Below are 13,577 nucleotides of genomic sequence, written 5' to 3' on the forward strand. Positions count from 1 at the left end.
CTCTGATCCCTCAGTGTGGACTTCCTCATGGACCTCTGGTTTCCTCCTTCTGAAGTCAAAAATCAGCCCTTTGGTCTTGCTGTCAACGTGAGAGGCTGTTGTGGCACCAATACTCACACAGATTTTTAATCTCCTTCCTATATGCTGATCCATCACCACCTTTGATTCGGGCAATGAGAGTGGTGTCATCAGCAAACTTGAATGTGGCACTGGAGTAGTGCTTAGCCACACAGTCATAAGTACAGCAAGTAGAGCGGGGGCTAAGCAAACAGCCTTGCGTTGCCCTTGTGCTGATGGAGATCTTGGAGCAGATGTTGTTGCCAATCCAATCTAACCAGGGTCTGGAAGTGAGGAAATCCAGCATCCAGTTGCACATTGAGGTATTGAGGCCAAGGTCTAGAAGTTTATTGATTAGTTTTGAGGGGATGATAGTATTGAATGCTGAGTTGTAACCGATAAAGAACATCCTGATGTATGAATCTTCACTGTCCAGATGTTCCAGGGTTAAGTGAAGAGCCCATTAACTGGCATCTGCTGTGGACTGTTGTGTCGATAGGCAAATTGGAGCAGATCCAAGTCACTTCTCAGGAAAGAGCTGATATGTTTCATCACCAACCTAAAAGCATTTCATCACAGTGGCTGTAATTGCAACTGGACGATAATCATTTACAATTTTCCATTCCTCCAGAACTATTCCAGAATCTAGTGATTCTTAAAATATGATTAATAATGCCTCATTAATATCTTCAGCCCCCTCTTTCAGAACTCTGGGGTGTAGGTCATTTGGTCCAGGTGACTTATCTACCTTCAGACCTTTCAGTTTCCCAACCACTTTCTCTTTAGTAATGGCAACTAAGCTAATTTCTGCCCCCCCTGATATTCTCAAATTGCTGGCATTCTGCTAGTATCTTTCACAATGAAGACTGACACAAAAGTTAATCCCCCATTTGTTTCTCCCCAATTACTACCTCTCTGGCATCATTTTTCAAATGGTCCAATATCCATTCTCACCTGACTTTGAGTCTTTATATATCAGAAAAAAAGCTTTTGATATCCTCTATTTTTATTATTGGCTGGCTTACCTTTATATTTCATCATTTCTCTCTTTATGGCTGTTTTTAAAAGTTTCCCAATCAGCTAACTTCCTCTTAAATTCTATATTATATATTATGTATGTTGTCTATATCATATGCTCTCTTTTTTGCTTTTGAGTAGAGGGAAGTACAGCAGAGGTGGGTTGAGGAATTAAATTACAGATCACAAGAGGGTCTGGCAGCTGATGGTGCCATGAATGCTTTGTGGGATACATAGGATGTTACAGATCAGGGTGTGAAGAGTGATTTGGCACGAGAGGGAGGGAGAAAACATAGAGGGTTCTGAAAAACATGAGAAATTGTAGTGCTGATGAAAGATCTGAGCCTGAAACCTTCACTGTTTATTCCCCTACATAGATGCTATCTGACCTGCTGAGTTCCTCCAGCATTTTATGTGTGCTGCTCTGGATTTCCAGCATCTGCAGAATCTCTTGTGTCAGGAAAAAAAGCTCATGCATGATTGTGCATGACGGCATAAATGTTTTACTCTTTATGAGTGCTGAACGCCCTTACCTCAGTACCAAGATACAGTTGCATTTCTACCCCACCAGTTTTGAGTGAGAGTGAGAGAGAAAGAGTGAGAGTGAGAGAGAGGGAGAGCGCATGCACCAAGGAAGTGTCCCACAGTAGCAAGGAATGTGATGGCAGGTTATGCAGGGAGAGGAATTTCCACTGTGACACTGGGCAGGGAATGGTCACTGGTAAAACTGTTATGTGAAACAGTGATCTTAAAATAACGAGGTTGTTCTACAGTGACAACAAAACTGATTCTGATTCACCTGCAGGGCTGAGAAAGGTTTAGAAGATTCAGACCAGACACTGGCAAATGGGGCACCTTGGTCAGCATGGACCAGATGGACTGAAGGGCCTGATTCCATGTTGTATATCTCAGAAACAAGAAAGGTTTGTGCCACGGATAAGAGGAGCTGACTCTTCTTCTGGTTTGAGTGTGTGTAAGAGACACTTCCTCACTATCCCTGTGTGATAGGGCAGTGGGCTGTTGAGGGGCACCACGGTAGGGTACTGTTTAGCGCAACACTATTACACCTCAGAGCATCTGGGTTCAGAATTCAATTCTGAGGTTATCTGTAAGGACTCTATGTCTTACGCATGGAAGGTTTAGGTTTTCTACGGGTGCCCCGGTTTCCTCCCACAAGACGAAGACATGCCAGTTAGTCGGTTAATTGGTCTTTGTAAATTGTCCTATAATTAGGCTACAGTTAAATCAGGGGTTGCTTGGTGGCACAGCTCAAAGGGCTGAAAGGGCCTATTGTGCACTGTATCTCAATAAATAAATCTCCACAAGAAGGGATTTGAAAGCAGGCAATAGATAAAACACAATGACTACTGGAGAAGATATTCTCACCAGGTCTGACATACTGCAACAGTGGCTGAGGCAAAGTCATTGTGATCATCAATGAGGCCAAGTGATGGTAACAGAGCCTGGAGATGTACCCGGTGGGGACGAGAGGGGCCACCAGTGTCACCCCACTCTCCAGCACTTCCTTTAAGCTGGCCAGCCTTTGCACAGCTCATTAGAACATGAATAGCCTCCTAATCACCAAAATGGACCTGTTTTATAACATCTGCAATATTATGATCAGTAATGAATGCTAATTTATGATGAAAGGATCACCTGACCTATATCCTTTTTCATTTTCTCCCTCAGTCACTCACAGCTGCTCACTGAGATATTCAATTCCTGGACAGCCCAGGGCAATGAGGAATCTGGCACCTCTCTCTCAGGGGGTGGGGGATGGAGGAAGTGTATCATTCTCCAAAACATTTTTTCTGGCTCGGCTGTCATTTCATAACAGAGGGTGAAGGCATTTTTTAAGGAGATGATGTTCAGTCAGCAATCTCCCAGCTCAACCATTACCATATAGCCACTGTTATGACTTCTTCGCAGCTGCAGTGATATGTTGAGCCCAGGATACATCCTCAGAGATGTTGATACCCAGGCATTTGAAATTACTCATCCTTTCTACTTCTGATCCCAGTATGAGGACTGGTGTGTGTTCCCTCATCTTACTCTTTCTGAAGACTACAATCAGTTTTTTGGTCTTATTGATTCTGAATGCAAGGTTGTTGCTGCAACACCATTGATGCACCATCAATAACTCTCGGAGACGGGAGGCAAAAGATAGGCTTTTATTAGCTGCAAACGTGACCACAACATCTTGGAGACTGAGGCAGGAGCAGTGCCTCCAATTGCCTTTCTACAGGGGTCTGTGGGAGGAGCCACAGGAGCAGTCAGCAGAGGGGCGTGCCCAGACAGGTATACACATAGCTTACCACATTCACCCCCCCCCCTTTGTTTTAAAAGAGAGTCCCCACGGGGCAAAGTTTCTTACAAGTATATTTACAGGTTAAGTCTATCAGGTGGTCGGAGTCTGTCGTTGCGATCTACGTAGCACCGGTGGTGATTGCACTGGTGACGGTGGTTGTGCTGGCTCCGGCCTGACTTGAGGTGCCAGCCCATTAGGAGTCAGTAATCCCTCATGCGTGTGCCTGGCACACAGTATGGGAGTGTCGTGAGGAGTCTGCGTGGAGGAGTGCGCGTGGGCCTCGGCTGAGAGGGTAGTGTGCGCGGGGTCTCGTGGGTATATATATATATACACACACACACACACACACACACACATCGGTGAGTATGGGGTTCATAGTCACCGTGGAGTGTTCGGGGTAGGGGTCTGGTGCTCCTGTGGGCACCAGGTCGTGGACGGAGACCATGTCCTCCGGCCTATCAGGTAAGACCACGTAGGCATACTGGGGGTTCGCATGAAGTAGGTGAACACTCTCGACCATCGGGGAGTACTTATTGTTCCTCGCATGTTTCCAGAGCAGCATTGGCCCTGGGGATGTCAGCCAAGCCAGTAGGGTGGTGCCAGTGGCAGACTTCCTGGGAAAAGAAAAGAGTCGCTCATGAGGGGTGGCATTGGTGGACGTGCATAACAAGGAGTGGATGGAGTGGAGCGCCTCTGGGAGGACCTCCTGCTAGCGAGAGACCGGCAGACCCTTTGACCTAAGGGCTAAGAGTGTGGCCTTCCACACAGTGGCATTCTCCCTCTCCATCTGTCCATTCCCCCGGGGATTATAGCTCGTGGTCCTACTAGTAGCAATACCCTTAGCCAGCAAGTACTGGCGCAGCTCGTCACTCATAAACGAGGACCCTCTATCACTGTGCATATAGCAGGGATATCCGAACAGAGTGAAGAGCTGGCGCAGGGCTTTTATGATGGATGTGGCAGTGGTATCGGGGCAGGGGATGGCAAAGGGGAACCGCGAGTACTCATCGATTACATTGAGAAAGTAGACATTGCGGTCGGTGGAGGGAAGGGGGCCCTTAAAGTCAACAATCAGTCGCTCAAAGCGGCGGGTGGCCTTGATAAGGTGTGCCTTTTCAGGATAGTAGAAGTGCGGTTTGCACTCAGCGCAGACTTGACAGTCCCTGGTCATCATCCTGATTTCCTCAAGGGAGTAAGGCAGGTTCCGGGCTTTCACGAAATGGTAGAGTCGAGTGACCCCCAGGAGTCAAAGATCTGCATGGAGGGCATATAGCTGGTCGAGCTACACGCTGGCACACACTCCCCGGGATAGGGCATCAGGGGACTCATTGAGCCTTCCAGGTCGGTACAGGATATCATAGTTGTAGGTGGAGAGTTCTATTCTCCACCTCAAAATTTTATCATTTTTGATTTTGCCCCGCTGTTGGTTGCTGAACATGAACGCAACTGAGTGCTGGTCGGTCAGCAAGGTGAACCTTCTGCCGGTGAGATAGTGCCTCCAGTGCCTAATAACTTCCACTGTGGCCTGGGCTTCTTTCTCCACCGCGGAGTGCCGAATTTCAGGGCCCTGGAGGGTACAAGAGAAGAATGCTACCGGCCTTCCTGCCTGATTCAGGGTAGCAGCCAGCGCTGAGGCGTCATTCTCTACTTGGAAGGGAATGGTCTCATCCACCGCATGCATCATTGCTTTGGCAATGTCCCCTTTAATGCGGCTGAAGGCCGCGCGGGTCTCGGCTGAGGGTGGAAATGCGGTGGACGACCAGGGGGCGAGCCTTGTCTGCGTAGTAGGGGACCCATTGGGCGTCAAAGGAAAAGAAGCCCAGGCACCATTTGAGGGCTCTGAGGGTGGTGGGGAGAGGGAGTTCCAATAGGTCGGGGTCAGGGTCAATGACCCCATTCTCCACAACATACCCAAGGATAGCAAGTCGGGTGGTTCCGAACACACACCTGTCCCTATTACAGGTGAGGTTAAGAGCTTTGGCCACTTGGAAAAATTGTTCAAGATTGGTATCGTGATCCTGCCAGTCGTGACCGCAGATGGTGATGTTATCCAAATATGGGAATGTGGCCTTCAGTTGGCACTGGTCCACCATCTGGTCCATTTCCCTCTGGAAGACAGAGACACCATTCGTGACACCGAAGGGGACGCGCAGTAAGTGATAGAGCCTGCCACCCACCTCGAAGGCGGTGTAGGGGCAGTCCTCCGGGCGGGTGGGGAGCTGATGGTAAGCGGATTTCAGGTCTATGGTCGAGTACACCTTGTACTGGGCTATCTGATTGACCATATCCGCGGTGCGGGGTAGGGGGTACGTGTCAAGCTGCGTGAACCTATTGATGGTCTGGCTATAGTCCACGACCATCCTATTTTTCTGCCCGGTCCAAATGATGACCACCTGGGCCCTCCAAGGACTTGTGCTTGGCTCAATGATCCCCTCCCTGAGCAGCCGCTGCACCTCCGACTTAATAAAGGCACTGTCTCCTGTGTTGTACCTCCTGCTTTAAGTTGCCACAGGTTTACAGTCAGGGGTCAGGTTGGCAAAAAACGGTGGGGGAGGGATCTTGAGGGTGGAGAGGCTGCAAGTGGTGTCAGTAGCACGGCCGTTGGCATGGTGTTGGGTGGGATGTGTGGGTGGGTGTGTGTGTGTGGTCAGTAGTGGGGTATATGATGAAGTCCCACAAAACTTAGGATTTCTGACAGTGATTGGTGGGAGGGGCCTGTCGTACTCCATTGTCACACTTTTCAGGTGGCTCTGGAAGTCGAGCCCCAACAGCACAGGGGCACACAGTTGAGGCATGACCAGTAATGCAAAGTTCTGATATTCTGTGCCCTGCACCACCAATGTTGCTACACAACCCCCCGGATGTCTGTGGAATGCGATCCAGAAGGCATGGTGACCCTCTGACTTACCGGCCGTGTCACGAGTCCACAGCATTGCACTGTGTCCGGGTGAATAAAACTCTCAGTGCTGCCCGTGTCAAACAGGCAGCTAGTCCTGTGCCCCTCCACCAGGATGTCCATCTTCGACCTTGAGAGCTGGTGTGGAGCGCTTTGGTTGAGGGTTACGGAGGCCAGAGTTGAATCGCTGTAAAGATGGCCGCCCCCATGTCTCGCACAAGGCAGGCAGGCAAGATGGCGGTGACCAAGATGGCGATCCCCATGTCTCGCACACGGCACTGCTCGACCCCACTCGTGGTTTAGACTTACAGGCCTTGGCAAAGTGACCCTTCTTTCCACAGCTGGAGCAGGTAGCTTTTCAGGCCAGACAGCGATTTCAGGGGTGCTTTTCGAGTCCACAGTAGTAACACTGCGCGGTCTTGCGACTGGCAGCAGCCATGGTCGACCCACTGGTGGGTTGCGGGACTTCACGGGCTCGCAACTGGCAGCAGCTGAGGCTGATTGGCTGGGTGGCAGGGTCTGCAGCGTCCATGGGACCAGCGGGAGATTGCGCGGCTAGACAGCGTCAGCGTTGTGAAGAGCACTCTCTAGCGTACCGGCCAGCTCGATCGCCGAATGTAAGGTAAGATCGGCATTTTCCAGCAGCCGCTGGTGCACGTACACTGACCTGATCCCCTGTAACGAAGGCATCTCATACCAGGAGCTCTGCATGCTGTTCCGCCGTCAGTCCCCTGCAGTCGCAGGCCCGCACGAGTGTCTGCAGGGCCCGGACAAACTCAGCGCTCGACTCTCCGGCCCGCTGCCGCCGTGTCACTAAGCGATGTCTCGCGTAGATGGTGTTCACCGGCCGCAGGTACTGTCTTTTGAGGGCGTCCAGTGCCCCTTGGTAGGTCGGCAGGTCTCTGATAAGGGAGTATACCCACGGACTGACCCTGGAGAGGAGAACTTTGAATGATAGCAGGCTCAGTCACGGGAATCACTTTCAGGTATGATTGGAAGCATGCAAGCCAGAGTTCAAAGGCAATAGCTGCTTCGGGAGCTTGAGGATCAATGTCCAATCTGTCAGGCAAACGATAGGCTTTTATTAGCTGCAAACGTGACCACAACATCTTGGAGACTGAGGCAGGAGCAGTGCCTCCAATCGCCTTTATACAGGGGTCTGTGGGAGAAGCCACAGGAGCAGTCAGCAGAGGGGCTTGTCCAGACAGGTATACACATAGTTTACCACAACCATTCAACTAGCTGATCTATCTCACTCCTGTATGCCCTCTCATCACCATCTGAGATTCTGCCAACTATAGTTGCGTTGTCTACAAATTTATAGATGGCATTTGAACTGTACCTAACCACACAGTCGTCGGTGTAAAGAGAGTCGAGCAGTGGACTAAGCACACATCCCTGAGCTGTCTTAGTGCTGATTGTCAGAAAGGTGCAGATGTTATTTCCGATCCCTACAGATCGTGGTCTTCTTGTGAAGAAGTCAATGATCCAGTTGCAGAGAGAGGTACAGAGGCCCAAGTCTGTAGCTTCTCGATCAGAACTGGAGGGATGTTGGTGTTAAACACTGCACTGTAGTCGATAAATAGCATCCTGGCAAAGGTATTTGTATTGTCCAGGTGATCCAAGGCCACATGAAGAGCCAATGAGATCAGGTCTGCCATTAACCTATGGTGGCGATAGGCAAATTGCGGTGATCCATGTCCTTGCTGAGACAGGAGTTAATTCTAACCATAATCAATCTCTCAAAGCATTTCATCACCGTAGATGTGAGTGCTACTGAACTATAGTCATTAAGGCAGCTCACCCTGCCCTTCTTGGGCACTGGAATGGCTGTTGCCCTTTTGAAGCAGGTGGGAACTTCCAAGTGTAGCAATGAGAGATTCAAAGTATCTTCGAACACCCCTGCCAATTGGTTGGCATAGGTTTTCAGAGCCCTACCAGATACTGCATCAGGGCCTGTAACCTTGCAAGAATTCACATTCTTGAAAGACCCCCGATGTGAATGTTCCTGCGAATGGTCATTGCAGAGGGTGATAGCCAGACAGCTGTGTGTGACAGTAAGGACTGACGGACAGCTTGGTGTACTAAGTGAAGGGATGCAGTTGTCCAATGGCTGCTAACTACACATTGATTCTGAGGAGGCTAAAGGGAACTAGACCATGCAGATCCATACTCAAGTCATTCTACAAATGCACAGAAAGGTTCAAAAGTTCTAAGTAAATTTATTATCAAAGTACATATCTATATCCATATTCAAACATGAGATTTATTTTCTTGCAGGCACTCTCAATAAATGCCTAAGAAAATAATAGCCATAACACAATCAATGAAAGACCTCATCAACTAGGCTTTCAACCAGTCTGCAAAAGACAACAAACTGTGCAAATACAAAAAAGAAATAAATAATAATAATAATAAATAAATCAGCAATAAATATTGAGAACATGAAATGAAGAGTCCTTGAAATTGAGTCCATAGGTTATGGGAACAGTTCAGTGATGGGGCACATGAATTTATCCCCTTTGGTTCAATAGCCTGATGGTTGAGTGGTAATAACTGTACCTGAACCTGGAGGTGTGAGTCCTGAGACTCCTGTACCTCCCTTCTGGTGGTAGCAGCAAGAAGAGAGCATGACCTGGGTGGTGAGATTCCTGATGATGGATGCTGCTTTTCCTCCGACAACACTCTGTGTAGATGTTCTCAATGGTTGGGAGGGCTTTACTCATGACGGGCCTGGCCGTATCCACTACATATTGTACGATTTTCCATTCAGTAGAGAACATCCTAACAATCTGCATCACTGCTCAGTACAGAAACAGCACTGTGGTGGGCAGGAAGGCTCGACAACTGGTAGTCAAAATTGCCCAATGCATCACCGGCACCAGCCTACCCAGCATCAAGGACCTATACAGAAAGGTGCTGGAGAAGGGCCAGTAACATCATGAAGGATCCCACCCGCCCTGCTCATGGACTGTTTGTCCCACTCCCATCGGGGAGGAAGCTACGTAGCAACCACACCAGGACCACTAATCAACACCTCCACACTTTTTATTATTATTTTTCTTTCTTTTTTGTAGTTTTATTTTGTGCTGTATCAGATCCAAAGTAACAATTATTTCATTCTCTTTTGCGCTTGTATACTGGAAATGAGATTAGACAAATCTTGAATAATAGAATATGTTGCCCAGTGTATTTTGCAGGCAGTGCCACAGTGCACCGGTGGTGGAGTGGATCAGCGTTTAGAGGGAATGGGTGAGCAGTGAATATGAAACATTAGAACTGCCTAATCCAGGTCATGGGAAGTCAAGAAGTGACATTCAAGGGAACTGTGTCACCACAGTTCACCTGGCTGAGTTCTTGATCTGTGATGAAGAAGTTATTTATTTCTTCCACGCTTCATGCACAGGGTGTGAGGTGGGATTTGTGGATCTGAAGCACAGTCTCTCTCACCAATATTATCTTCATTTAACTAACAACACATGGGTTATTGAAAAACACACACAAGTCAGATCAGGACTCTGTGACTCTGTGGTCCTGTGTAACAACACTGGTATTCAGTCACATCACCCACGCTCCCTGTACCCCACAGTTTGTAAAACCACACTCCAGTGGACACAGCACCACACTGAGATCTTACCTTGGAAACAGTAGGCATCATACTTGGAACCAGGGTCGGGGAAGCCTGTCCTGTTTGGGAGTTGATAAATTGTCCTTACTCCTGGCGCATCCCCACCACAATTCCTCCGGGGAATGTTGATAGGATAACGGACGCTCCCATCAGCCAGCCAGCCTGCATCACAACGATCCAAGCCTTGGCTCCACGCCAGGTACAGCTGGCCAGCGGTGGCTAACTCTGCCCCTTTGATCAGGCACTGGTGCATTGCCTCCGTGAAGTTCAACTTCTGAGGGGCTGATTCATGAAACACAGAGCCTGTGAAGAAAGAAATCTAACTCTCAGTCACTATCACAGGCATGAGGTGACTTCTCTCAATTACTCTGTGTCCCCTCTCTCCTTTTGACCAACAAGGTCCAACCTCAGCCGACAGCCCTGGAGTCTGAAGTTGGACCCCTTATTGTTTCTGTGCCCCAGTGGCTCCAATGAATACAGACTGGTGGCATTGACCTCCCACATCATGAAGACCCTAGATAGACTTGTTCTAGAGCAGCTCTGGCCTATGGTTAGGCCACACTTAGACCCCCCTCCAGTTCGCCTATCAGCCCCGACTAGGAGTTGAGGACGCCATCATCTACCTGCTGAACCGTGTCTACGCCCACCTGGACAAGCTGGCGAGCACTGTGAGGGTCATGTTTTTTGACTTCTCCAGTGCGTTCAACACCATCCACCCTGCTCTGCTGGGTGAGAAGCTGACAGTGATGCAGGTGGATGCTTCCCTGGTGTCATGGATTATTGATTACCTGACTGGCAGACCACAGTACGTGTGCTTGCAACACTGTGTGTCAGACAGAGTGGTCAGCAGCACTGGGGCTCCACAGGGGACTGTCCTGTCTCCCTTTCTCTTCACCATCTACACCTCGGACTTCAACTACTGCACAGAGTCTTGCTATCTTCAGAATTTTTCTGATGACTCTGCCATAGTTGGATGCATCAGCAAGGCAGATGAGGCTGAGTACAGGGCTACGGTGGGAAACTTTGTCACATGGTGCGAGCAGAATCATCTGCAGCTTAATGTGAAAAAGACTAAGGAGCTGGTGGTGGTAGACCTGAGGAGGGCTAGGACACCAGTGACCCCTGTTTCCATCCAAGGAGTCAGTGTGGACATTGGAGGATTACAAATACCTGGGGATACGAATGGACAATAAACTGGACTGGTCAAAGAACACTGAGGCTGTCTACAAGAAGAGTCAGAGCTGTCTCTATTTCCTGAGGAGACTGAGGTACTTTAACATCTGCCAGACAATGCTGAGGATGTTCTATGAGGCTGTGGTGGCCAGTGCTATCATGTTTGCTGTTGTGTGCTGGGGCAGCAGGCTGAGGGTAGCAAACACCAACAGAATCAACAAACTCAAAGCCAGTGATGTTGTATGGGTGGAACTGGACTCTCTGACGGTGGTGTCTGAAAAGAGGATGCTGTCCCAAGTTGCATGCTATCTTGGACAATGACTCCTATCCACTCCATAATGTACTAGTTAGGCACAGGATTACATTCAGCCAGAGACTCATTCCACCAAGATGTAACACCGAGTGTCATAGGAAGTCATTCCTACCTGTGGCCATCAAACTTTACAACTCCTCTCTCAGAGTGTCAGACACCCTGAGCCAATAGGCTGGTCCTGGACTTATTTCCACTTGGCATGATTAACTTATTATTATTTAATTATTTATGGTTTTATATTGCTATATTTCTTCACGATTCTTGGTTGGTGTGGCTGTAACAAATCTCAATTGCCCTCGGGATCAATAAAGTACGTCTGTCTGTTGTTGTTTCTCAAGTTCAAGAGAACAAGAGAAGCCCCCACCTTCACTCACTAACCACAGTCCTGGTTTGTCATTTATCCCCACAATCTCCCACCATCCCTGCAGCCAGACATCTTCAGAACAGGGTCCCAGACCTGAAATGTTGACTGTGTCTCTTCCAAGAGATGCAGCCTGACCCACTGAGTGAAGCATTCTGAGTGATTGCATCATAGCCTGGTAAACAAATTCCAATATACAGGCATCAGGGAGTGGTGGACCTAACCAGTTCCATCACAGTTACAGCTCTCCCCCCTCCCCCATTGCTAACATCAGCAAGAGGCAATGTCTCAGGAAGGCAACTTCCATCATCAGGAACCCCACCATTCAGGCCATGCCCGCTTCTCAATGCTGCCATCAGGCAGGAGGAACAGGAGCCTGAAGACCCACACCCCAAGGTTCAACAACAGCTTCATCTTCACGTCCATCTGGTTCTTGAATCAGCCTGAAAAACCCTTACACTGCCTCAGACTGTATATATCTCGCTCTCTATATCTCTCTCTCTCTCTCACATACACACTGCTGTCATTGTGTTTATTTTCAATGCTTATAAGTTGTATAAGTTATGTATGTTAATTTAAATTGATATTAACTTATTTTTCTACTTGTCTTGTAATGTTCTACACTGCTGCTGCAGAAAACTAACTTTTGAGACATTTATACCTAAACAAATGTATGTCCATGACAATAAATGAATTTGAAGCCAACCCCTGCCCTCCACCCCACCCCCCCCCCCCACTTACCTTTCAGTTCCTTGATATAACAGTAGACATCGTACCGCTCACCCGGATCCCGAACCCCATAGGTTCTGATGCCAGGATATTCAAATTTATCGCCATAGCAACCAGGTCTTGGTGTCTTGATTGGATACCTGTCAAAAATAACCATTCCTATGGTCATAAGGTCACAGAACACTGCAGCACAGAAACTTATTTTCAACTCATCTAATGACCCCCTCAGTCAAATATTTACTGGTTTTTATCTACAGTTCATTTCCTTAATATTCATCAGCTTGTACAAGAGTCTTCACAAGATTTTTCACCCACACTGAGCCCAGTCTGTGGAGAATGCCTCCTGTTCTGCACCTTCTTATGGGGTCCCTCCGGAAGTGGAAGAGTCTTGAGAATGCACAGCAGCTTCCTACAGGAAATTCCCTTCCACCATCGTCTATCTCGATAAGCCCTGTTTGGGAATATCCAGGAACCCAGAGAGACTGGTGGGTGCAGGGACCCCATGTTAAGTGTTGATAGGATGGTCCATTTGGAGAAATCAGATCCCAGAGAGAGAGGCAGACACAGAGACCTCATGGTAGGTGTTGATTGAAGAGTTCAGTTGGAGAACCCGAACATTTCTCTGCACCATAGTCCAACCAAATGCCTAGTTTACAAATCACAAAAACACCCACATCAGGGGACTTCCCACATCACTCTGGTGCATTTCTATTATGTGGAGACTCCATTCTTTAAGAACAACTTCTTCCTCTCCCCACCATCAGATTTCTGAATGGACAATGAATCCATGTACACTACCTCATTACTTAGTTAATTTTTATATATTTTTGTCAGTATGTATACAGTATATATCTTACTTTATAGCTTTTTATTATTATGTATTGCAGTGTACTGCTGGCACAAAACAACAATTTCACGATATTTGCCAGTGATATTAAACCTAATTCTGAGTAACCTGTAGAGAGAATTAGGAATCCTGTATGTCTCCTCCTTGCCATCTGAGATTTAGCTGAGATCTGCTGTCTCCACCTGAGAGAGACAATCTCAGTGCAGCCCTCACCCTCAGTGATATACACCATCAGGGCAGCCCCTCAC

At 48.1% G+C, this 13,577-nt stretch overlaps 1 protein-coding gene across 1 annotated transcript in view; it reads right to left on the bottom strand.

Annotated features, from left to right (window-relative positions):
* Window positions 1–13,577, bottom strand: part of ncanb (neurocan b) — a 232,132-nt gene that overhangs the window by 170,760 nt on the left and 47,795 nt on the right. Inside the window, exons 4-5 of the mRNA XM_059992388.1 lie at window positions 12,495–12,622; window positions 9,916–10,209 (exon numbers count right to left, since the gene is read on the bottom strand). Of these exons, the coding sequence (XP_059848371.1) occupies window positions 9,916–10,209; window positions 12,495–12,622 (422 nt within the window). The remainder of the gene's footprint in view (window positions 1–9,915; window positions 10,210–12,494; window positions 12,623–13,577) is intronic.

This window comes from Hypanus sabinus, chromosome 16, assembly GCF_030144855.1.
Source record: "Hypanus sabinus isolate sHypSab1 chromosome 16, sHypSab1.hap1, whole genome shotgun sequence".
NCBI lineage: Eukaryota > Metazoa > Chordata > Chondrichthyes > Myliobatiformes > Dasyatidae > Hypanus > Hypanus sabinus.